Source organism: Molothrus aeneus, chromosome 4 (assembly GCF_037042795.1).
Source record: "Molothrus aeneus isolate 106 chromosome 4, BPBGC_Maene_1.0, whole genome shotgun sequence".
Lineage (NCBI taxonomy): Eukaryota > Metazoa > Chordata > Aves > Passeriformes > Icteridae > Molothrus > Molothrus aeneus.
Window position 1 is genome coordinate 44903743 of NC_089649.1, and position 26796 is coordinate 44930538.

The following is a 26796-nucleotide window of genomic DNA, read 5'->3' on the forward strand; positions in this document are numbered from 1 at the left end:
TATCAATCTTCTACAAAATTTTAGTCCACTGGAGAAGAAAACATCTTCTCATTGTCAGAGATTGTTTGACCAACCAAAAGATATTGCATAATCTAAATATCAATTCCTCTAAAGGTAGATTTAAATTTAAACTCTGCAGGATCAACTGTGGTACAAATCACACTTACCACTGTGTTTTGGCTTTAAATGTTGCCATTAAGTATCGTTTTGTGGTGTGTGTGCCATCTGTTTAGGTAATGCTCCTTCAAAATGTTAAAAAATATTATATATACAGTAGCGTTTGTTTTTTTTCTGTATATGAAGTATCAAGTCTAACTTCCATATGAATTAAGATTTCATGAGGCTCAGCTGAAAAACCTTGCCTTGACTTGGTATATTAGTTTATAATGAAATTAAGGTTACTGTTATAGTTTCACTACAGCCAGCAATTTAACCTTGCATTCACTCCTCCACCAATGCAGGTGGGGGAGAGTACTGGAAGGGTGAAAATTAAAAAGAAAACTAATGGGTGGAGATAAAGACAGTTCATAGGTAAAGAAAAAGTCGCACACACAAGCAAAGCAAAACAAGGAATTAATTCACTGCTTTCCATGGGCAGTGAGGTGTTCAGCAATCTGCAGGAAAGCAGGGCCCCATCAGGCATAACGTGGAAAAAGAGAATCATGCTGAATCCTGCTAAGGCTCAAACTTGGTCATAATACTAAATGTTGAGAGAATTAATCTTAAATGTACAATTGACACAGGAGATTTCAAAGTGTCTCTCATAAATTACAAAATAAAGCAACTTATAAATGGCACTAAGAATTAGATCCCCACCACTGAGAAATGCATTCATAAGTTTTTGATGTCATGATCATTATTTTTTAATCAAATATTTGGCACCATAAGAATTAATTTTATCCAAAGATTGTGTGATACCTTTAAATTCTTCAGCAAACACATGAAAGGTGATGAGTCCCTGTGAGCAACATCAATCAGACTGTATTACTCCACATGGCATGATATGACTGATGAAACCTGGCAGGAATTCATAATGTCAAACATCAACCAGAATTTTTTTCTTTAGTTTATTTTTCTCAAGCTTGTGTTTTTTATTATCATAGTGTATTGGGGTGAATATAGGACAGGAATTATGGAAGAAGAAATAAAACAAAAGTTGAATATAAAAAAGAGAAAATAAGATGTGCTTATTTGGAGATAAATCTCTCACATGTATTTATTTAAGGGTAGTACTACAATGAAATTATTTTCTTTTCTTCTGTAGCAATCAATAGTGTCTCTTTGAAAACACTTCACTGTGAATGTGTCCAATAAATTATTTATTTTGGTAATTAATTTTCAAAGTATGCTTATGGGCATTTGTAAACTACCATGGGGATGTGGGATTTTTTGTATATTATTTTTCCTGCATTCGGAAGAATGTTTTTTAATGGTCAGCTTTTAAAAGCAGTCTGTTATATGTCAGTCCAAGAAATTCTTGATTAGAACAATCTGAAAGATTAAGTTTATAGCTTCTCACTGATTATTTTTGTAAAATTTTTATTTGTAAATTTTCATGTAGGCAGAAAGGTATAGTAGAAACAGGGTAGTAATCCAGATATCCATTTATTTCCCAGATAAGAAAAATATAGTATCAGAAGTAGTACTTTTTGGTTTAGAGACATTGCAGTTATATATTTGTATAGTAAGAGTATCTCACTTTAAAATTAGGCAATTGGCTGTTCTACTTTAAATACTTATTCTTCCTTACATTGTTAGTTTTGCTTTTTCTTTTAACTGCATAAGCTCTTTTCTGCTTTATTACTCAAGGAAAGAAGAAAAAGGATTCAAATTTTTATGTTGTTAGAGAGAGCAGTTAGAATTGCAACTGTCTATTTTCCTTTTGCACAGAGATGCCTCCTGCCAACAAGTTTAACATGTATCCTGGAGATTTGGAGAGAGGAAAGAGAAAGGCTTGGTGAAGTGAACATTTTGTTAAAGAACTGGGGAAACAAGTAGTAATAAGAAGCTCATTTTCTGGCAGGCTCACGGGTTCCTTTCTGCACATGGTTAAACCTTTCTCCATTTTTTTATATTCACCCTGCTGTTCCAAGCATCTATAGCATCACGGGGTCTTCTTCTGTCTCTCTGCAGCTATAGAACAAGAATATCTGTTTGATTTTTACTTCTCTTATTTAAATCTTAGTTCAAAATTTTCTTCCCTTTGCTTTTATTTAATTTTTCTTTTACCTGGAATATGATCTCTGTAAGATACTCTTGTAACAGAACTGTACTGGTCAACCTTGTTCCTGAGAGTACAAGCACACATCATGAGGCAGCTTTATCCTGCCAGAGCACTTTTGAGAAAGATTAAAAATCCCTTTGGTCAGCGTACATTTTCCTGAGACAATGCTGTGAAATAAAGTTATATAAAAACCTTCACTGGAGGGCTCTGTTAGTATAGTTTGTTTGGGTTTTTTCTCTTTTTCCTTAAAGCAAACTTGTAGTTAGCAGCTGTATAAGAAGGATGAAGAAACCTGGAATTCACCTAGTTTTAGTCAAACTGCACCTACTTTTTTTTGACAATGTAAATGAGGGTTTTTCTGCTTTGTCTTCCGAGGTGGGTTTCTTAGTTAAGGCTAAATGCACACTAACAGAAATTCTCCTTTTTCCCATTCAACTCATACTTTTCTATCCAAATTTTACAAACATTTTGCTTTTTAAAAATGGTATTTCTCTCTCTATGATTTCAAAGGAGAAGAGACAGTAATTTAGCTCTCATGTTATCTCCTACAAGTTCTTTTGATCTATGTAATTCCTTCACTTTTCTATAATCTTTATTTAAACATGATTTTACTCTGACCCTTCTTCTGAGACCCGTAAAAACTATAGTATAATTTCTTTTGTTCCAGGTTTGCATAGCTTCTATGTCAGTTATACTTGCACATGTGGCTTTTTATGTTTATTAATCATCCTTTAAAAAGGCAAAGCAAAAATAGATTTGCAAATTAAATTAGATAGGTCGTCAATCAGAAGCCATTGCTGTTCTGCAGTCAAATCCAATTATGTTTTCTAGATGTAGCAAGTCAGCTATATAATTTTTTTCAAAGTAACCCAGTCTAAATTGTTTGGAAAATATTACTTACCTTTAAGGAAATTTAATTATTCTTGTTTACTACTACTTTCTTAATTGCTGGATTATTTTCTTTCTTACTGCTGCATATCTGGGTGGTGCATTCTGTTTTAGCCCAGGACTTGAAGTCCTCTCTGCATAGAACTGAATTTTTTTATTATGATAATTAACATGACAACAGTAATACTTTTTCTCTAAAAAGAAATAAGGAGCTACTTAGAAATTCTGCAGTTATAGTTTTACCAAGATTGTAGTTCTGTAGAGGTCAACCACTTCATAATTTTTGGAAACACAAATTTCTCAGATACATGAAGCTCCACGTCTGTATTGTATGACCTGATCTAATTGGTTGAAGATCACTTTTTTCCCATATTTCAGACATAGAAATAGTTCTCACTGGGGGAATTGCAGTTGTACAAAGGTTTGCACATTGTTGCTTGCAGTGCTAGGAGAAACAAAAGAGGCATAAAAAAATTGCAGGTCATTATGACTTCCTAAGACCCTTCTTCCTCATCAAATAGCACGATCATGTGGAAAAATGGAAGTTGGAAAAGGACAGTAGAGCACATACTATAGTAGCTTTCTCAGATTAATAGCAGGATGTATATAGGGCAAATATACTTTTACACCAAAACACTGTCAGGAAAAAGTATTTGAAGAGCTGCAAGTATCTTTTTCATTACACTGAAGTATATGCTTGCAGTGGGTTCAGTGTGGCTTTTGATCAGTCATTGACTTCACTAGATGAAAGATGAGAGCCTTGATGTGTCAAGGAAGCTTCAGGAGGTTCCAGCATACGTATACTCCAATAATATTCTAATAATAATCAGAATTAATATGCAGAGGAGTACATCAATACTTCAGTTTTGATTTTAAGACTGTGCTGCAGGACTAGGAGTTTGCAGGTAATTGAAATATAGAAAGGTCTTCCAAGGTAGTTAAAAGGAAATGATAAAGTAGAAATACGGCTTATGGCTATAAAAAGGAAATATGACAGAATTATGAGGAAATATATGTGAATTGCAAATTAGGTTGGAGAAGTAGAAATAAAATATTTATAACAAGTACTGAAATGTAGAAAAATATCTTATTATTTGATGTATGTGGTTATTACAGTAGACGTATATCTTGTACATTGAGAGACTGAATAGGAATTTCAGTATGAATGGGAAAGAAGATCTTGGATTTTCCATGTTCAGTGGGTGGATTGCTGTTCAGGACAGATGGAGTTTGGAGAGTGAAGTGGCATAAGATGAAGGGAAGCATTTAATCATTTTAAGGTGGCTTATGGAGCCATATTATCTGACCACAGTAAAGCAGTATTTGATACGGGACAAAAATTTAATCCTTTAAGCAGATATGACAAATTCTTGGTATCCTGAACACTGAATGAACCTGAATTTTTTTGTCATTGTCTGTCAGTAACAAAAATGCATCACATATATAGGATTTCTTTGTTTCCTGAGTAATGAATACATTAATATGTACTCCAGTGATGAATAAGGTTTCTGATGAGCTTGTTTAGCACTTAATGGCTATTCTTGCCTTTAAGGGAGCTCTGACTGAAAGATATTGTTATGGTAGTCTAACCACTTGACAAAACAACCTGTCAGGGCATGACTCTGGAGGTACAGTTACAGAGCTGATTACAATCACATTTATATATCTGACTCAAACCTCTCTATGAAATGAAAGCTTTATGGGCAGACTACAAATGGTGAGAATAAATAAATGAATAAATAAATTTTTTACCCAGGACATTGCTTAAATAAATTCATATCTTCTATTTAAGGGTAGAATGCATCCAGCCAGCTCAAACTCCAAGCAGTGTGGTACTTACACCAGCCTGGAGGTGACTGTGTAGACTGTTGGAAGAATACATTAACCTAAGGATAATAACAGTTTATTGGCAAAATAAAGATTTTGATTTTTGGCACTTAAAATTGTGGGGAGGCAAAAGAAGAATTGGTCTCAGAAACATATGTAAAGTGAAATAAGTCTTGGTAAAAGAAATTTTTCTGAAAAGGGAATAAACCAAAAAAGCAGACAAATGTGCAGAGAGTTCTGCCCGAGCAAGAAAACATAGTCAGCTCCTCTACAGCCATTTCAGTGAAAAATACTTATCTCACCTGTTCTGTAGACTGAGAAATAGAAGCCAGCATATAGTCAGGCAAAAGAAAGGAAAAGAAAAAAGCCCACCCAAACAGATAAATAACACTCACAATAAAGGTAGAAGAAAATCACCTCCTACCTAGAGAGTCAGCCTTTCTGTAATCCATACTTTTTTAATAACTCTCCTTAAGTAATCAACTTTTTTTCCTTTTTTTCATGATAACATCAGTTACAAGAGAAGACAGATTTTAATCCTTTCTTCTCCTTCTGGGCTGTAATCCATTTAATTCTATTAAATAGGGTTTATTTTTTTTAAAGCTGATTCTGTTCTTGTCTGAGCTGTTGCTTTGCAGAATGCAGCCAGCATTTTTGCAAGGTTAGCAAATTAACATTTTCCATGCTCTGGTACAGAGCAGCATCAATCCAGAGCCTGGTTCAAACTTACTGAGTGAATCTGATTTTCAGGTTAAACAGTTAACACCAAGATCAATACCAATATCCACTATTGGATATTTGTGGCCAATGTAAGAATTAATGCTTTTAAGAAAACCTGCCAATTTCTGCATCATATGCCTAATCATATTCTACGTTTCCTGCTGAAGGACTGTGTAAAGTCTACAGATGCAATTTAAAGTACTTCTAGTTTGAGGTATTGGAATTACATGACACCAGGCAAATCCACATGAACTAGAGAAGGGTCAAAGCTCAGTGGAAAATTCCCCCACTCTTAGTAAGCTAACTTTTAAATCAAACCAAAACAGCTTCTTTGGAAAATACACTCTAAACTTTCAGAAGGCTTTGATGCAGGAACTGGGTATTAATTGGGTTCAGATTTTGTAGCAACATTCTGAGTTAAACCTGAGCTCAGTCTGACACTCACATGCCCTCAGGCTTTGTAGTTTTGAAAATGCACATTTAAATTGCAGCAGCCAGACCCATCTCTATTTTTAAGATATAACTACTCACAGGAGGGAAAGGTGAATCATAAAAGAGCTCCAACATTCCTATTTTCCTTTTTTTTACCCTAAAGAACTTGCTTGTCGTTTATTTATATCTGGAAAAAAATGTTGTGTGAGATAAGGGTCAGGCTGCAGAACACTGTAGGATTTTTTCAGTTAAATAGAAAAGAGCATTTGGTTCCAAATACTCACACTATAATGGTGACACTACAGGCCAAAGAATTTTTTGTTTTGTCCTGGAGCAGTATTCTCATTGGGTGCTAGAAGATGAAATCATTTGGATTTCAATTTTTAAAGCTTTCAGAATAGGAGAAATACTGTTACTTTTTCAGGAGATATTGTTGGCATCTGACTTTTCACTAAGAATAAACTGATGTACCTCTTACTGTAAGACATGTAATACATGTCAGAAGTGCACTTCATTTTCTCTGAATTATGTTAGAAAGCCCTACAAAGTGGCATTTTTCTTTTTATTGAACCTTAAGCAAATTTTTATCCCATCTTTCAGCACAGGCTAATTGATTTAGTAATCATAAACTGCATGGTGAGATTATAGAAGCATTTGTCATGACATACATCATCCTTTACAAACTTACATGAATTGACTCTAAATTTAGGTGGAAAGTAGCAGAAAGCCTCACATGAAGGTTTGAGGACTTTGAGTCCATGGCAGTCACAGTTTTATTCAAAGCCTTACTCAGAGGAAAAGTTAGCTCACCACCAGTAACATCTTGGACTTCACTGTTTTCACTAGATCAGTTTATAAAGCAGGTATGCAGGTAAAGCTGTGAAAAACATAGATTCCAATAATGTCTCCTCTGCAATACATTTCAAATCTTATTCATAGCAGACTCCTATAAGCTAGAAATAATTTTGCACACAAAAAGCAACTCCAGAAAAAAAATATTTAAACAAAAAAAAAATATGGCCTGCAGCTTTCAGCCTACATTGTGAATTTAAATTCCTATCCTCATTGTGGCTAATGATGAGTTTAAATTTCACAGTGTCTGACAGCATTAAATTCAGTGCACCAAGACACAAACATAATAAGCCATTATTCTGGCTGTAGAAAAATATCATCTAGATATATATAGGAGTTTGTATTTGAATTGTGTATTACAATGTGGCTTTGCTCAAGGCTCAGAAAGTACATATGTATGTGTTATGAAGTTTAAGAAGTATAGATAGAAATGCCTAAAAATTCAGAATAGATAATGTAAATTCTGTAAGTGAGAGGTGGTAAAAATCAACACATATTCTATGAAAGACATGAAATTATCTGTGGTAAAAATTATCTCACAAAAATAGAATGAAGAAAAAACCTCAATATGCAGGCAGAAATGGATGCATCTAAAAGCTATACATCTACTCTGAGATACAAAATAAATTATTATTTGTACTTCATGGGTATTGAAGAAAGGGCAAATAACCTATGTGGTAATGTTGACCACCAAACAAAAAAAAAAATTAAACAGATTAGGCTTTTGATAAAGAAAATTAATTATCTAATGCATAGGGCCTGGTGACAACATTTTAGAATATTTAGGGCCCTCTAGTTTCTTTTAACTTCAAAAGACTTTTATCTTTGGAGACAAACATCCATTAGGGGGAAAAAAAAAAGAAAATATCACGATTGTACAAAGAAAGTACACAGATTGTAAGTATGACACGGTGTTGAAAAAGTAATGTGAGAAGTGTTGCTGAGAATGTGAAGCTGAAACGAAGTCTTAAAATTATTTCAAACTAAAACATCCCCTGCTCCAAAGTTATAGGGAAAGGCAACAGCAAAAAAAATCGAATTGACTTCTAGCGGTCAATTTTCAAACCTCAAAATAATCCTAAGTAATACTTAAACGTACCCCCAAAAGAGATTTAGAAAGCATTTTGATCAAAGGTCAAAAGCATCATGTGAAACAAGAAAATCAAATATGAAGCTAGAATTTGTAAACAGGAGTAGGCCCTGAAGATCTTCTCATCTTTTCCACACTGGCAAGGTCCTCTTCAAAGAGTTTAGTCCTGTTAGGTGTGCCATTGTTCAGTAAACAACTGGATGGAACCAACATCCATGGGGCTGATTAGTTGTCCAGAAAAATTATTTCTGAGGAAGCGAAAAGAAGTTGGTGCTGTGCAGCTTGAAGAAAAAAATCTCAAAGAGAATTTTATATCATCTTGAGGCCCTGAGAAACAATGTGTTGAAAAACAGGAGATGATATCTATCTGTTAAAAGCCAAAATCCAAAAATAACACCCACACAAAACAAAACAACCACCCCCAACCAACAAAAAAAAACCTCAAAAGCCCCACAAAATACCTCATGCCAACTAATCAACCAAAAATACACAAATCTTTTAAATGAGAGAATACAGGATCAGGGAAACAATTTGGCTATAGAGAATGTGGAATTTCCTTCATTTTTTACTTCAGAGCTAATTATATCATCTGTTGAAGATTAACTGGTTTTTGAACTTGATTTGGTTTAGAACTAAATGATCAGAGAGGAATAAGCCTTAGCAGAGCTCAAATAGTTCCTTTTTATGTCTAGTCACAAGTCATCTTAGATAAATTCAGTAAATTTTTTTCTTTATAATCTTAGTTCTTACTAATATATTAGATACAGTCCTCTTCATTGTAGTTTTATTTATATTCTTTAGGGGGGGGTTTAAGCTATAATACATTGGTTAGAATGAAATGTGGGTAGCATGACAAAAAAGCCAGAGATCACTACATGCATTTACATGTAGGTTAATTTCTTTTGGGATGTATTGTCAACTTCACTTTTGACTAAAATTTGGTACTGTGAGGGGAAGCTGAGAAAGCTGCATAAATAAGCACACTTTATTACGAGAAAGGATAGAATGAATGAGCTTTGCAAGGTAAAGCAGTCAGAGGAAGGATCCTCTCTTTTCAGAAACTCATCATGCTGAAGCTGGTAGCCCACACTAAACTTATGTGTCTGTGCTTCCTGATGTCATATGTTACAGTCATTGTTAAACTGAACTGAATATAAATAGCATAAATTTTACTGGTTTAGTTCCTGAAGAACAGTTGTGCTGATCCTGACAATACTCATATCAGTAATGGGTATAGTGGGATACGATTATCTACCTCTTCCTACGTAGGAAGCATTAGAATGCAGTTTTATGGTAACTGTTCTTTAGCATGTACCTTGGTTTTCATTGAAGCTGTCAGATTTGTAAAACATTTGAACTTATTTGTGAGTATGCTAGAAAAACACTGCTAGAGAGTAGATTAGAGCACACATATTCACAGACACACATGCACAATCATGTATAAATGCTTTCCAGTCCTTACAGGCAGCCTTATCACTTTACAAATGCCAAAATATGATTTAGCTCAAGTAGAGAACTTTCCCTTAAGTATCATCATTCTAAAGCAATTTGATTCATAAAGTGTGATAGAAATGACAGCTAGTTACACTACTTACGATGCAAAAGGATATTTTCCTGTTGTTTATCTACATCACTGTCTGCAAAGTGTGTTGTGTTGGTCAGAGATCTAGATAACAGCAGCATGGAAAATTTTAAAAGTACTTGGATATTGTGCTATGACCCCAGATGCTTCCAAGTTCAACAAAGCAAGATACTGGAAGAAGACAAATGCTAGGTTCAGTTGAAAAATTCCTGTCCCAATTTCTGGTTGAAAGCATGAGGTGAGATTGGTAGTTGCATCTGAAAGTCTCTACTCATCAAACATCAAAGGGAGATAGTTTTATAAAAAGTATTTATTTTCATATCAAGCAAGCCAATTGTATTATTTTTGGTATTTTTATCCTAGCAGCATTACCAAAAGATGGACTACTTTTTAAATCTGTTTTTACACTCTCAGTGTAGAGCAGGGAAAAGAGATAAAGCATATTGTGCAGAAAGAGTATCTATCAACAAGTTTGTTTCATGTTTTAGCTGTCAGAACTGTTTTCAGGCTTTTTAGAGTTGCAATTTTTTTACTTGTCACTGTCATTCTTAGCCTTTTCTACCTGGTTTATATTTAGATTTACAAAGAAAGGAAAATACAATTAGAATTTCTGAAGTTTTAATGAAAACAATTTTTTTTTCTTCTTGATAGTAAATCTGAGAGTAACTCAGAAAAATTTCATTTAGACAAAAAATTAATGCAAAAAATTATATAGATACTAAATGGAATTTCAATGTAAAACAAGAAAAGGAGCAGAGGAAGTATTGTGCTGGAAAAAATAGAATATTTTACTTACAGGGATGTCTAGAGGCCAGAGGGAGTCTAAAGGACAAGGAAGATTAAATCTAAAAGTATATTCCTTTGGAAGGTGTGAGAATAAAAGAATAGAGGTTTTCCCAGTCACATTCTCTTCAGTGTAAACTGAAAGGCTGGAGTGCTAAGCATCATGACAATTTATTAAGTGGATAATATAAATACCTCTTACAGTTGATCTGAAGAAAAGACAAAATAAAAAAGATTTTCTTATTGTCTCTTAAACTGTCTCTGAAACTAGTAAGGGCTTTTGTTGATAGTTGGAGAAAGGATATGTATTTTTCTGTGTTTTTAACTTACAAATGATAAAGCAAAATAACTAATTTCATGATGACTTTCAAATTGTATGACAGTCTGTTTCCTAGGCATGACTGTCCTGGTGCCCAGGATTTAGTTTTCTCTTCTGAAAATGCCTGAATATAATGTACCTGAAGAGGATGTGAATAACAGGTTTCTCTGGCAGCTGACCACGCTGAATTTTGATGCAGCACTAAACCCCGCTTTGCTAGTTTGAGCTAGACATGCATTGTTATGTAGCATGGCAATGGAAAGAGCTTAAATCTTAAAAGTCTGAATTTATGATAGGCATGTGAAAGATGAATTTATGATAGTTGTATTGCAGCAGTGATGAGATTGTGATTTTTGAGTCTCTCCTGACTCACAAACAGTAAAAGAGCAAAGACAAGATGAAGGTTTTGCCACAAGACTCACAGCAGAGCTGGACTGTTGCAACATTTGCCAAGTAATCTGAATTGTGGTCATAGTCTGAGTCCTGCATACTGCTCCTTGGTGATGTAGAAGGAACTGTTAAGACTGGCACTGATAAATTGCTCTGTGACCAGCTCAGTCCCATCTTGAAAATGGAGTGGTAGATCTAGCAGTAAATTACTGCCATAAACCCTCTTCCTACAGCATCTGCAAGGTATGTGGCACATCTCTTGTGGTTCTTGCCTGAAAAAAGCATCTGAGTCTTTGGCAAAAGATGCATATTTCAGCCAACTTTCCCATATTACACTATGCTTTAATATCTCTCATCCTTTCCTGCATAAAAGGCTGTCTTTGGCGTGGTTAGTACATGTAACAAATAGGCACATGTTTGCTAACACAGCCATTGGTGGCTTGCAGTCACTGCAGTTAATTGGTTTGAAATACACCTGCTTCCATTTTGTTGCTAAATTAAAAGCATAGCTTCACAGCTATGCAGACTTGAAGGTGAGAATATTAAGTGACAAAATTACTGTTCCACATTCACACTTCCACTCACAGCTGCAAAATTTCTATTTCAAACTGCAATAAAAACTTACCTAATTCCAGGTTTAAATATATTCATCTATGCAATTTACTTTTAGAGAGAAAACCAGAACATTAATAAAAAGCAGGAACAGGAACTCATCATAGGTTATAATCACTAGTGCTAATATCAAATAGAAACCTTTTAACAACCTTATAAGGAATTAATATTATAGCTTCATTTTATTTCTAGTACCCGAAAAATAAAAAGACTTTCAATAATTTGAGTTGCTAGTATTTTTGTTGCATTTTTGTCTAATAGGCACCAAAATTTATTACATCCACAAACCCCTGTTTTGGCGTTGTGGAAATACACATAAGGATTCGTCATGGATTTTAATTTTTGCACATATTCAGAAATATTTGGAAGAATTTGAAAACTTTTTAAATACATACTATGTACTTGCATATGATGAACTTCTACGGGGTGCACAAAAACACTTATCTAAATATCTGATTATAATTTATCAATGGCATGCTAATTCCAATACAGTAAAAATACTATAGTACAGATATTTAAAAAATCTGGTTGATTTTCCTGCTGCTTTGTGGCCTCCTTAGCATAAATAAAACAACTTACTAAAATGTATGAATGCAGCAGTAATTCTAACACACTCATAACAATTCATCAGTATGTTACAGTAATGGCAAAGAGAACAGAAATAAATGCACATTTACATATGGCACAGGGAACTTGCCTGTAAAAGGTGAATGTGGTACTCTATGAAGAAGTCAAAATGCTAAGGGTAAGAAACTTAGATGACTTCTGATATGGTTAAAGTGAGATTTCCAAACAAGATTTTCCCAATTTTGATGAAATTCAGATCAATTGCTGATCAGGTGTTGAAGGCAAAAGCTTCAAGGTGCTTGGGTTTTCTGCATTGTTGCTCTAGTCTTAGTCCATTATCATTACTAACTACCCTCTAGAGATGCCAATTTCTCCATTTTGACTACAGATAAAATATAAGTAATCTATGTTCCTACTTTAAACATCTAAGTTGCTAGACTTAATGGGCAAATTCCTGATAAATTCTTCTGAGCTTTAACTTTTCAAAATCATACTATTTATTCATGGAATGCCATCACTGAAGGGAAAATACCCTTTGCTTTTATCAAAAACTGATCATAAATTATTTTATTTCAGAGCTTTTTGAAGCAGATGCATCCTTGCCTGTATCAAAACTAATGTTGGTCCTCTGTACTCAGCACTGGTGAGGCCACACCTCGAGTGCTGTGTCCAGTTCAGGGCACCTCACTTCCAAAAGACACCAAGGTGCTGGAGCACGTCAAGGGAAGGGCAGTGGAGCTGGTGCAGTGTCTAGAGAGTGAGGACTGTGAGGAGCAGCTGAGAGATCTGGGATTGTTTAGCTCTTTTTGAAAGATGATGGGTGGGTCTCTTCTCTCCAGGGACTAGTGACAGGACTAGTCAGGTTCTCAGGTTACACCAGGGGAGGTTCAAGTTAGACATCAGGAAGAATTTGTGCACTGAAAGGGCGGTCAAGCATTCCAATGGGCTGCCCAGGGAAAAGATGGAGTCACCTTCCCTGGAAATGTTCAAGAAATGACTGGACATGACAATTAGTGCTGTGGTGAATTGTCAAAGTGGTGATTAGTCAAGGCCTGGGCTTGATTATCTTGGAGGTCTTTTCCAACCTTAATGGCTATATGATTCTATGAAATTGGATGGACATTCCTGGCTAAGTTTTGAGGGTGAGCAGATGTATTTTCCAGAAAATTTCAAAATGGGAAATTATTGCTATTTGTTCTTGAAACTGGGTGAGAAACATTTTTCTCATTTTCCCATTTTGTAGTTGGGATATCCAAGTTTATGTACCATTTCTTTACATTCCAGGTGAGTCCCCTGGTTATGAAGCAATTGACTGTTGTTTGAAAGTCTTCTTATTCATTGATTCATTCATTTTTCATCAGGGAAACAATAATTCTGCTTTGAAACTCATTAACTATTCATTAGAGCATAAGCCTGAGTGTTCCAAAATCTAGGGTTATCTACTAAAACAAAGTGAAAATGTGATATTTCTTACTTACTAAATATGAAAATAATCCCATTTAATTCTATCTTTTGAATGTAGACAGGGACACTTTTTGTGTCTGATGAACTACAAGAACCCAAAATAATTTACACAATTTTAAGAAAAGTGCAAGTCCAAATCATTATTTATATGAGAAGATGATGAATTTTGAGAGGGGGGGGGTTTGGTATTAGAAATTATTTACTGTGAAACCTCAATATAATCTTTAAGTCTATTCTTATATCTAGCTGTTGTAAAGTTTCAAGGAGACTGAATTAATACAAGCAGAAAATTATTGTATTTCATCATTTTTATTGTCATGTGTATCTCCATCTGCCATACCTAATAGGGGAAAAAGTAAAAGATATTGCAGAAATTATTATGTTTTTAAAACCTCTTTTCTCTAAACCCCCTATATATATTTCAATTTCATTCATGTTTTGAGGAAGCATTCAGATTTAATGTGACTTTTCAGCAGTTTCATTTACATTTATTGGATTTTTCATCTCAGAGGGAGCATTTAGAACAGTAATTTCCAATTATTAATTGAATTATGTTACTGCTATTCTCAGTCCAGATTTTATTCAAATAGATTTACTTTTTCAGAAAAGTAATCAAGTGGTGGCCAAACATAGATTTTGATTTGAACCTTCAAAAAATTATATGGATGAGAAACTGAGCAGATAGTCACAATCTAGTTTACTTTGCAGTGCAAGACAAGAGGTGTCTCAACAGCCCACCATTAGGAATCTGTTTCAAATGTTTGCACTTAATAAGTGAAGATGTTCTTTAAGAAGATAAGTACTAACTGTAGCAATTTTGCAAGTATTTCCTGGAGTTGCAATTTGCTTTGATCAAAATTTAGCTCACTGAAGATGCTGAATTTTAATTTATTGGGGAAGTTGTTCTTCTAATTTAAATTAAAGGCTTAGTAAGAATCTTTGCTTTAGTGAGACTCCCATACAGAAAATATGCATCACAACTTAGTCATATTCAAGTGCTTTGAGTTATAAATCTAAATCACTCCATTTTGAATTTACTTTTTAATAACAGCTTACCTCTGAAGATTTAGTTTATAAGTAAACAACTGCATCTAGTCAGGCTGTACTACAACCTCCTACCTATAATATACCTCATATATGGCCACATCAGTGTCATATCTGAATCCTTCGTCATTTAACATTAGTCAGTTTTGCTGCTGAGGGAACCTGCAAGATTGAAATGCCAGCAATCATGTCAGTCGTGTTTTCAGAAAATAACTCACTTTCATTTTAGTTATGTACATCTCCATAGCAAAAATCCAGTTGAATCTTACTTTTCAATACAAGTACCTAGCTAAATTACACTTCAAATAACTTAAAAAATGGGAAGTCTTTAAGAAATGCACAACCAACATGAAGGCCAGAAGCAGCATTCCTAATCATCCCAAAATAAACTATACTAACTGGGCTTTTACAAAAGAAGGAAAATTTTATGTCACCTTTTAATGATCATTGGTTTGCATAGTTGCTTAGTTCTGTTTTTTTTTTCCAGTCTGGCAGTGATTAGCTCTTCCAAGGTCTTATTGTAGAACAACAACTTTCAAGGTTAATTAAAAACCTTTTAAATTTTATCTATGTACACATGGTAAAAGAATTAAGATTTCTTTTTATTGCAATTTAATTTTTAGAACATAAAAGTTCCAACTTAAAACACATAGTCTGTGTTTTTAAGGTCTCTTCAATGGTAAAAAGAAATCTTGATTATCTATCCCTCTTTGTGAAATCTGTCAATGCTTTAACTTAACTAATTAATGTGCAACAAATAAAATTGCAAGCTTCAAAAATAATAAATATTTTACAAACCCTTCTTTAAAGTCTGTAACTCATGGAAAATTTGGCATCCCAATCTAGTACTTGCATAGTCTCAGTAATTTATGTTTCTTGATGTTTCTGAAAAACCTAGTGAAAAATCAAGGTGGTAAAACTGTGCTGTGTATGTGATGCTGCAATGGCATGTAGTTTGTACACATCAAAATTATTCACAATTCCATTGTCAGGTAATTTGCTTGCATGACTGATGTGAAGGAGTGGGATAATGGTGATATGTGGGTCATTTTCCACAGCAAAATACTTCATTAGTTTTTAGTTCTTGCCTTATCAACTCCTCAGCCAGCATTCTTTTCACAAAACAAAACAAAACAAAAAACCCCAAACAACCAAAAGACAAAAAACCCACACTCCAACAAGCTCCCCTATAAAACCAACCCAAAACAGAAAAAACCCCCAGCTCGGTCTTTTCATCCTAGTTAATTACAGAGCCACTGAAAGGTACCATTTTGTTATGAAAGTTAACTACTCAGAAAGTATGAAAGGATTATTTGCTGGTTGAATAAATGAAAAAAACTTCCTCAGCATGCACATGCATAAGCAAATATAATCCAGAACCGAATGCCAATGTTGCACTTCCATTTTTTTTAATGACATGTTATTTCCCAGAGGCTGAATTTCAGAAACCAGTAAGCTGAGCAGAAATTAGTAGTCTATACTGGTCTTTCTGAATTCTGAATATTCCGTTTCAGCAGGATCATGTGACTGTTTTCGCTTGTAGCAGAAGGGTAATTTTGATTTGTTCTGTTTAAAGTTTCTTAAAGGTCTGGTGTTTATAAATCTGTTTAAAAAGCTGTGCATAAAAAGGTTTCTCTATAAATACAGAATGGAACTTTTGGCCTTTTAACTGGCTTGTGCTCTTTACTGAGTGTTCTCCAGCAACCTCTATAACAACTGGTATTTTTTGATCCGTAATTTGGCTGCATTGATGTTTCTTTCTTGGTGAAGTCTTTACTTAACTCATTCCCTTCAACTGGAAGCTGGAGGTGTGGGTAATTTTGTTCAGTTACACTTACAATTTTGATTTTAGATCCTTTGCATGTACTTCATAGCTTTGTGATTTTATTTCGTCTAAAAGGTTCACTTCTTATAGTTATCCATTCTAACTCATGTTCCATTGAATTCAGTTCCCTAACTACTTTCTTTTGAGCTGTACTTGAAAGGGTTTTAAGGTTCAAGCCTTTACTTTTTGTACCTTTTTTGTATTCATTCATCTCTCACTAGAATTTCACTCATCTCAAAGTAGGTCTTAGCTATGATTCTGTAAGTCTGGGAATATAGTTATTAGAATGTCCACTTATTTCTGTAAAAAATAAATATTTTAACATTGTAACTTATCAAATACCTAAAGTATATTTCTTTCATTTAGAAAATAGTGCTATGGACTTTGAATTTGGTTTCATAGTTCTATTTATTTAGTTAGGTCATTAGAATGTTCATGTATAGTAGCATTTCTTAAGAATACTGAACTACATGGTCCAGCTTCCCATCAAATTACTACAGATTTGCATATAGTAAATGTATAAAAAAGATAATATAGTTTTTCTTCTGTATTTTTAGTAATGGTGATAGTCTTCATTTTTCTTGACCCTGCTGTTTAACTGCAGGAAACATATCGATAAATTCTGGTTGGCTGATCTTTTTCACCTTTCTTACTAAAACAAAAGTAATTGAAAGTGTCTGCTTTTATTCCACTATGTAATAAAGGGAATTGGAGATATTCTTGAACTGTTGAAAGTAATTTTTTTAAGAATAAAGCATTTACTACAGGAACTGTTATACTTCTGCTTTTGAAGTTGTATGAGAAGAAAAAAAACCATTAATATTGCATTTTCAAATAGAAAAAGCAGCATATTTTGTTTGGTTTTAATTTTAACTATATTTTATTTAATTATATCAGTTTATCTTTAATTCTACCTGCCTGGATTTCCAGTCTGCTTGAAAAACTTGGTCTTTCTTTCAAATTTCTATTTTCTTAGGGAAGAAATGCCTTCTCATCTTTTAAAATCGTGATGCTGAAAGTGAGGAGATACTAAAGTTGGGTTATAACTAGCTGTCATTTAACTTTTATTATCAGTCTTTGCCTGATAATACCTTTGTCACTTCTGATTCATTTAATGTCAGACTCATATTAGAGTGAATTTTGTGCATCTTTGCATTGACAATGCTCTTTCAAATATTACAGGCATGGTCTTCTCATAAGACCATGGCAACTCTGCATTCTGCTCACTTGTTTACATCTCTGTATTCCATTGCCACCTTCAAAAATAAAAAGGGCTCTTGGCACTGAAAGGATTTAATTTTACTGATGAAAATGATGAATGGGATCTGGAAACACACTCTCATTTTGGATATTCAGCTCCCAGGGAGGTTCCTTATAGATGGGGATGAGCTTTGTTTTGAGTGGCAGAAGGCCTGGCTGTACAGACATGTTATTCTGGTCTTATAAAGGAAAGAGCAACTGAAGTCATTACCAGATGTAAAAAACAGATTCTGTAGAGAACATTTAGGAATAATACTAGGAAAAAAGAAATGCTGGGTTTTCTCCTCCTGTGGCTTTCTGTAACACACAGCAAAACTTGGTTACAGAAAATGGATTTTGTTCAGGTTTTTTTTTTGTTGAGATCTTCAAAGCAGTTGTTGTAATAAAGTTGTTTTCAATGTTCTTTCCCAGAATGTTTGTAAAGGTTATAGATTCCTGGAGATAAACAACTAGGATTTAATTCATTACTCTTCTCTTCCTCTCTTCAATACTCCATACTAATAGACTACTTTACAATTAAAGTTTTGCGGGGTGGGGTGAGTTGGTGGGTTTTTTTGGTTGATTGGTTATCTTTGTTTTGTTTTAATGAAGGTGGAATTTAGAAAATTATTACAAGGTTAAAGTTTGCTTAGCTTGGGGTTTTTTGCCTCTTTCTCAGGCTATTTTCCTTTTAACACTAAAAAATAATGTTACCAATTTGGCATTTATAATCTCATTCTGCTTTTAAATCCTGGTAATGATTTGAAACTAAATATCATTGGTTAACTGTAAAAGTATCTAATAGCTATCTTCTTTGACATCCAGAGTTTCTGGAAAAAATTTGCTAAATATTTTAATATTTTAATAATTGAAAATACTTTATTGTATTTAAAATACTGTAGCAATTAGAGTGGTGGCTATGTTCTGCTGAGCACTTCTTGCAGACCTACTATGAGATATTGTAGGTATATTTTTAGGTCTACTCAGAATTCAAGTCTTAGAAACCTTTTGCTGTTGAAATATAGCAATTAATTCAAGAATATTTAGTAATGAGCCATAGTTATCCCAGACAGTTTCCTTGATCTTATTTTGATAGAAGATAAATGCATTACCCACTTTACACATTTTTATTGAGATCTTTCATTTTTGCTGGAGGTTCTCTGTTGGAAAGATTTTTACTCCCTAGTTCTAAGCTATTTGCCTTACACATTGCCAAGTAAACCATCTTCAGAGAAGGAAAGCAAAATTTATGTAAGAGGATGACAAAAACAATGGCATTGGATAAACCAGTAAACAAGGATAGGCATGATGATTGCCAGTGAGTGAAAAAAAGGAGGCAAATTTCAAATGCCTAAATACATATGGAGGCTATTTCTATCTATTAAAGTGAGGGTATAAATAACCTTTATGTCTTCAGTCCTTAGAGGGGGGAGGTAAGAGAAATGCTGATTTTATAGTGCTGTTCACCACATATTTCTTGAGTTTTCTATTACTTTAACAAAGAACAAAGATCCTTATTATTTTTTTGTCTTTTGTTTCCTCCATCATTTTCTTTCAAGAAATTCATTTAAAAATCTATTAAAGAATTGTCTTTTTCTGAAATAACTTCAGTGAATGTTTACTAGAGATGTATTTTTTTAATTGAAGAGGAGTTTCTCAATGAAAAATCTTGCTTGTCTAATGAAAACTGTGGAATTACTATATTCAAGTCGGACCTAGTAATAAAAATCAAAATTCAATAGAGAAGCAATTCAGATTTGAAAAACTGCTATCCATTTTCTTTGTCTGGATTTTAAATGCCCAATAGGAGAAACCTTAGTGTCCACTTCTAAAACAACGCAAAGAACATTCCATGAGAATACAATTTTTCACTGAGAAAGATCTGATAGAAAGAAACTCTGAAACTGTCAGATATCTAGATTAAGCCAGCAACTTCAGGCAAGAGAGAGTTATCGCAAAACTTATAATAGCTTGGCATCTCAATTTAAGTAATCAAAATAACCAGAATGTAAAATGCAGCAGACATTTCTCTACTGTGTTTTTGCCACACCAATATATAATTTCCATTCTCTGTAAAATAATTGTTCTCCAAAATATGGAGACAAACATTCAGCCAAACCATTTCTGAAAAATTTGGATCTGGAAGTGTTCCAGATTTGTATGTGAAAAAGCAGAAATCCAGAGCTTCACATGATGTTGGTCCAGATTTTGATATAGAAATGAAAATGTAAATATGAAGAAAAAATTAAAATTATTAATAAAGGATTTTATCAGATATTTTTTCCTAATAGTGTCAATTTATGGTCATATATTTCAATGTGTTTTTATTTTCCAAAGTAATTTTACTGTATTTTATTTATGTATTTTAGGCACGGAAGGGGCAGTGTTTGGGCACTCTGTGGAGACACCCCATATCAGAGCAGAACCTTCCCAAGACCTCAAGTAGGTGTTGTGCAAAAAGTTGCTTTTAAATCAAATATTCTCCAAAAAATTAAGTCTGGATTAAAAGAAAAATATCTGTATAGTAATATATATACTGCCTATTTAATGACTCATGGATACAAAAACCCCTATAGACTCCAGTTTGTTAACTAGTCAAAAGACCCCCACAAACTCCTATTGCATGAAATGTAAAATATAGTGCTTTTTATATATGACCTGCCTCCCATAGTGGCATTCTTGAGAAATATATTTTCCCTAGAAGCCGGAATATTCAGGTGTTTGTAAGGTCCAGTGTGTGTAGTATTGTTCGATAGCATCAGACCAGTTTGATTTTTTATAAGCTGTTACAGAATACGTAGGTCAAGTTAAGTAAACTGTCCCAGATTTTTCCATTTAGCAAGGTTTCTGGGTTGTTGGACTTTTTAATATTAACACATACACTTTTCAAAAATTCATTACCAAGTGAGGCTACATTTCTAAATGTAAAATTTTTCTGTATATAGTCAACGTGGAGAAATAAGTAGATAGTAAAAGATAAGGTTTAAAATTTACTAGGGAATCTGTAGAAAAGAAAACTTGGAAAAGTGTAAAGTGAAAGCTTTTTTTTTGAAGTGCATGTATGTGCACTGCTAAGTACTAATCTGTGACTTATATAGATGTGATTCGTAATGAGAATCACAGAAAATCAAAGGTCCTTCCTCGTGTTACTCCCAGCAGAACTGGTGAGAAAGAGTATAGGCTTTGACTCAATTCTAATGTGATTTTTGAACATTATATAACTGTCTCTTTACCTGCCCAGAAGTGTTTCTGATTGATTGCTGCAGAAAAGAATGGTTAAATGCTCAGCCTTACATTTACAAAGGCACTGACCAATATCAATGTTGCAGTAATCATTTGCAGGAAGCTGCCAATGTGGAGATGTTTGACCATTATACATGGAGTGTGTGAAGTAAATGATTGGTTTTGACCATTTACACCAAACATTTTAAAGTAATGTTTAGCTTTGGGTTCTTTCAGAGGATACCACTCACTGGATTTCTATCTTAAAAATCTCTGTCCCTTTCCATGTCTCTTGCCAGTCCTTTGTGGAAAATAATTGTAAAGGCAATTATTAGTGACAATCACCAAGGTGATATGATCTCTAATCAGAGGAAGTTCAGCAGAAATCAAAGGAACATAACAAGCTTTTTTTTTTCAGGGGATCGGTAATTTTGCTTCCTCTACTTCTTTCTAATCATTAAATAATGAGTGAAAATGTATGGTAAAACAGATAGTCCTCTGTCTTCAGGATTAATTTAAGTAAGGTTAAAATCACCTCATATTGCTTCTGAAATTCACACATAGGTCATTCACCCCTCCAGTCTTTTGTCTTTATTCATTGCCATGATTCCTATTGTTGTTTAATGATTTCAACTCCTCTGTTACTTCAGTTCATTTTTTCAAGATGGACTTAAATTAGTAAGCATTTGGCATTCAGCTTTCTGCCCTCTCATTAATAATTATTTTAACCCATACCTCTTATTCAAAAAATTGAAGAAACAGACGCCCTTGGAGTTGGGTCAGGTAACTTTAACTTACTTGTAAGTGATTTATTCTTAATATATTCAGTCTATATTATGTTCTGCAAGTTTTTGTACACATGTGCTCCTCTATATTAGTTGGATTCTTATCATATTCTTTTTTAAAATTCTCAAGTCAATTCAGTAATTTAAAAATTATGACAATTACTATTAGGACATTTCAGAGGGCTGGTCTGGGTCCTAATAATTTTTAATGTTTTAGAATAAACTTACCTAATGTGTCCAATAATGGCAGTCCTAAAATCACCTAGAGTATTTTTCCAAGTGCTGCATCTCTGTGTCTTTGGTTAAACTTAATGGTAAGGAATGGGAGTGTAGAAAGTTTGCTGAATAAATATTATTCATTTTTTTCAGTGGACACAACTGAATGCAATTTGACAGCAAATTGCAGTGCACTGGTGCAAATATAGTAGACTATGAGAATTATTGTATACAGGGCTGAAAGATAATGGAATATATATTAGATCATTAATTAAAGTATAATTCACCCCATATTTTTCATGTTGGAATATGCATTTGTGGTCAATTAATAAACCTTGGATGTTTTTTCTCTTTTCTCCCAAACAAAATATGCTGGAAACCTACTCATAGGCTTGTATATGTAAAATGATTGACTACTGGTTTTAAAAAAATGGAATAATGACCACCTTGATTATTCTGAATGAAGCATAAATAGAAAATTTGGTCTAAGAATTTGATACCCACAAGGATCATAGTACTTCCTGCGATTTTAGTTTAATCCATCATGGGCAGGAAGACAAAAATATAGTCAGATTCACATTAGCTCCACATATCTGAACCTTGCCTCATACACTCTTAGCTCTATAGCCAGATTTTAAGGTCTTCATACAGAGAAGATCCCTTAATATTTACTATTAAAAATTTGTTGTGTGAAAATAAACTTGAATTGAATACTAATGTAATTAATTCCTATGTGTCCAACCATTTGGGTCATTTTCCTCCTTTCTTGCATTTTCAAATAATTGCTAGAAAGGTTTTGCTTTCAGGCAGTGCTGTTATACAATCCTTTATGAAAGCTTTGTGTCAAATCCCAAAAATTAATTAAAGATGACTTTCATTAGTTGGGATAAGTAGCATAAAAGATTCATGCATTAGAATCTGGAAAATGAATTATATCTTAATAATTTAATCTTCCTGTTTCTCTTGCTACTGTTTCTCACAGGAACACAGTTAGGAAAACTAAACTGCCAATGTATTCCCCAAATACTGGTTTTTGGCCAATAGTGCATTAAAATATTGTGCACTAATAGGCAATATCCATGCACAAAATAGACAGACAGTTGTTAAATGCCGATAACTTTGCCCTCAATAACATCCTTAATAAGGGGATGAATGATTTTTTGTTGTCCTCTGGAGATAACTACAAGTTCAAATTTAAAAAAAAAAATTCTCTTCTATGTCATGCCTCGCACACCACAATCAGTTAATCCTGCAAGCTAATGCTGGGAATAATGAGATGAAAATTGATCAAGTGGCAAGGAACTGTGCAAGATAGTTGGATTCTACTTTACCTCTGCTAAGAATTAAAAATATTCCTCTCTTGCAGAGGAGGTCTGGTTCATTCAGAGTTGTCTGATGGTTTGTAAAAGACACCTTTTGTGACATTTAAGGGAGGGTTTACTAATAGGTCAGAATATTATATTTTGTAAAAGCCTGGAGCCAGAAAACACATCAAATTTTGACCTTAACTTTTTAGTCATCTGAGCATGTTGAGAGTGACAAAATCTTCATGACTCGGTCAGCTCTTTTGAGCCAAAAATCAAATAATAAACAAAACCTAATAAAAAACTAGATGCAACAGAGCAAAAAACCCATGTCCCTTCCTATGCTGTTTTAATGATGTCAGATTCTAGTTACTTTCAGTACCCTTTTTTAACAAAATAGAAATAATTGCTATTTTTTTCATAGTTTGTGTTAGTTATTTCATTGTTCGGGTGTGGATATTGATATGGATATTGTTTGCTTAGTCTTATCAGTAGCTGTTGAAAATATGATTTTTTTAACATACATGTTCATACAAAAATAGGTATGGATATAGTAAAGTTTGAAAAATTTCCAACATTTAAGCTTCTCTTTTAAAAACACGTGCTCTTCTCTTTTTAAATATGCATTACATACATTTATATATATGTGTGTTTGTGTATATCTGTGTATATATATATATAATTTTCTTAAATATTGAAGTAAACAGAGAAGAAAACCAGTAATGAAAGGTTCTAATTGCTATGCAGACAGGACAGAGTAGAAACAAATTAATCTGGGTATGGCTCTTAAATTGAAAGAATAATTTGCTTTAGTGTTCAGTGATGATGATTATATTTGACATTGGAAAGGGAAAGGGCTCTATCAGGAATCAAGATATGAAGGATAAAAATATTACTATCACAAGAGATAGAAAAATCCATTGAGTTTCACATGCTTAATTTAGGATACTGGAGCCTCCTTTTGTCCAGGCTAAAATACCCCAGCTCCCTCAGCCACTCCCATGTCTTGCACTGTAGACCCTTCACCAGCTCTGTTGTTCTTCCCTGGACTCGCTCCAGCCCCTCAATGTCCTTCTTGTAGTGAGGGGCCCAGAACTGGACACAGAATTCAAACTGTGGCCTCACCAGTGCTGAGCACAGGGGGACAATCACTGCCCTGGGCCTGCTGGCCACACTATTGCTGGCACAGGCCAGGGTGCCATTGGCTTTCCTGGCCACCTGGGCACATCTGGCTCATGTTCAGCCGCTGTCACCAGCACCCCCAGGTCCTTTTCTGCTGGGCTTATGGTTATGTTTGCTTTATGATTATGACATCTCATGCCTTCAGGAACCCACAGATAGGCTCTAAGCACAGCTGCCTCAGCCTACACAGGGTTATGAGAGTAAATATATTTCCCAATCAGTCTCATTTGAAAAGCCATATAAAGCTTGTAGCAGTAGAAAGCATTTGCCCAGTGCTGAGTTAATGAAAGACTTGGCAACTTTACACTGCAATAATTGTGAAGGCAGACGAGGATCTTTGTTTACATGAAGCTGCATCAGATCTAACAGCAGGCACGGCCAGTGAGTGCTCAGAGTGCCAGAGGGAGATGGTGAAGGTTTCAGTAGGTGCCCTCCTCTGTGCCCTTGGCTCCTGCAAGGCTTGTTTTAACTGTGGTTGCTTTTACACTGCTTCCGGATCCAAGCTGCTGCTTAATTAATTTGAATTTCACATAGGTCCAGCCTAGGACTAGGCACAACAGCCCACAATTTGTTCAAGCTTTTCATTCTCACAGACACTATGGGTAGAAATGTTTCACTACCTTTTTAAATGGAGCAACAGTGCTCCATGCCCAGGAGATATTAGAGATACCAGAACTCATTTCTGACATGCTTTGGACTCTAAATACAGTCTTGTTTCACCATACCACCATACCTGCACTTTGCTGTAGTTTTTCTGATGAAATATGATTTGTTATACTACTTATATTCCATAAAAGTTGTACAATATGTCATTAAGTAATGCTTCTGTAACATACATAATATTTTCATTTCATATCTTTCTTTTGATTCTAAGTGAACAGGCTTACTAATGCATTACTAAGAAGGGCTACTTTTTTTTTTTTCCATTTGACCAATCTTTAGTTTCCTCATACTTTCCTTATACTAAATTTCTCCACGGAGATTTTTTCCTCACTCCAGCTGTTCCATTTTCCTTCTGGGAGTATCTCCATTTTCAGTGATACTGTTTAACCACTTTCACAAGAAAACGAGGCTTCTTAAATTTGCTCTGTGTCTGTCTATTCTCTCCTCTTATGTCCCTGAGAGTTTGTGAAGCAGTTAGGCAGTTTCACACAAGGTGGAAGACCTTTCGGTTTCTCTGTGTCTTCTGAAAGCTGGTGCCCATCTAAGATCAGCTCACAGTACTAGTAATTCCTGCTTTACCCATTTGTATACACATGGCTCATTGTATACACATACCCTCAGCTTCTGCAACATTTTGCTTCAGTTCAGGTGAAGGCTGTAGCATGTGCAGTGCATGGAGCTTACAGCAGTGTTGTGGTTGTGAGTGCAGAAGTGTGATTTGGGTTCTTGTCTTAGCACCATGTCAGAGCCAGAGAAAGGATCTGGAGCTCATACAGACTGGATATAAGAATGAGGAAGCTCAAAGTTACAGGGAATACATGAGTTTATGAAACTCTTTGTTCTGCAGTCCACCAAACGGCTCCTATTGCTTATCTCTATAATTATACAGAGAACTCCAAAGATAATTTTAAACCATAGAGAAAAATGAATGATTTTACATGTCTTATCCTGCAATTCACATTTTATCATTTGTTTGACTTTGCTGCCAAAAGAATTTTAAAAGTTATTTTACTTCATCACGATCTACTACTCAATTTTGTATTGCAGAAAGTAAAAATATCTCTCTAGTTTGGACATGGCAGTTGTCCTAAAAAAGTGGCTGAAAGTAAACTCACCAAGCCTTTTCTGATTTTTTTATGATTGACTGATTTTTTAATTTTCTTCCTGGAATTTTTGAGTACAATCCAAATATGGGCCATTTGAAAATCTGTTCCAAGGTATCTGATATGCTTAATCTGTGGCATTTGAAGTAAACCTGTCAGGATTTTCAGCAGAATAGTTTTCCATGAGATGCTGTTTTCTCAAAATGTGGATCAAGCCATGTCACAGTTTGCCTCAGCTAAAATAGATCTGTTTATATCAGCTTAAGACCCCTTAGAGAAACACTGTAGAAAATATAATTAGACAATTACAAGTGGTCTGGACTGTTACTTCCTAATCACTAATGGTTTTCAAAACTGAGACTCTTCAGACTCCCCCAGGCACTTTATCTTCAGATCTAACTCTTGACAAGCACTTGAGCATTTTCTGTGGGTATGCTGCTTCAATCTCTTTCTGACAAGATGG

The 26796-nt window shown here is 34.3% G+C and overlaps 1 protein-coding gene across 1 annotated transcript in view; it reads left to right on the forward strand.

The window, feature by feature from the left end:
• The window catches only part of SGCZ (sarcoglycan zeta), a 394222-nt gene that overhangs the window by 349643 nt on the left and 17783 nt on the right, over positions 1-26796 (forward strand). The window contains exon 6 of the mRNA XM_066548397.1: positions 20228-20300. Within this exon, the coding sequence (XP_066404494.1) occupies positions 20228-20300 (73 nt within the window). The remainder of the gene's footprint in view (positions 1-20227; positions 20301-26796) is intronic.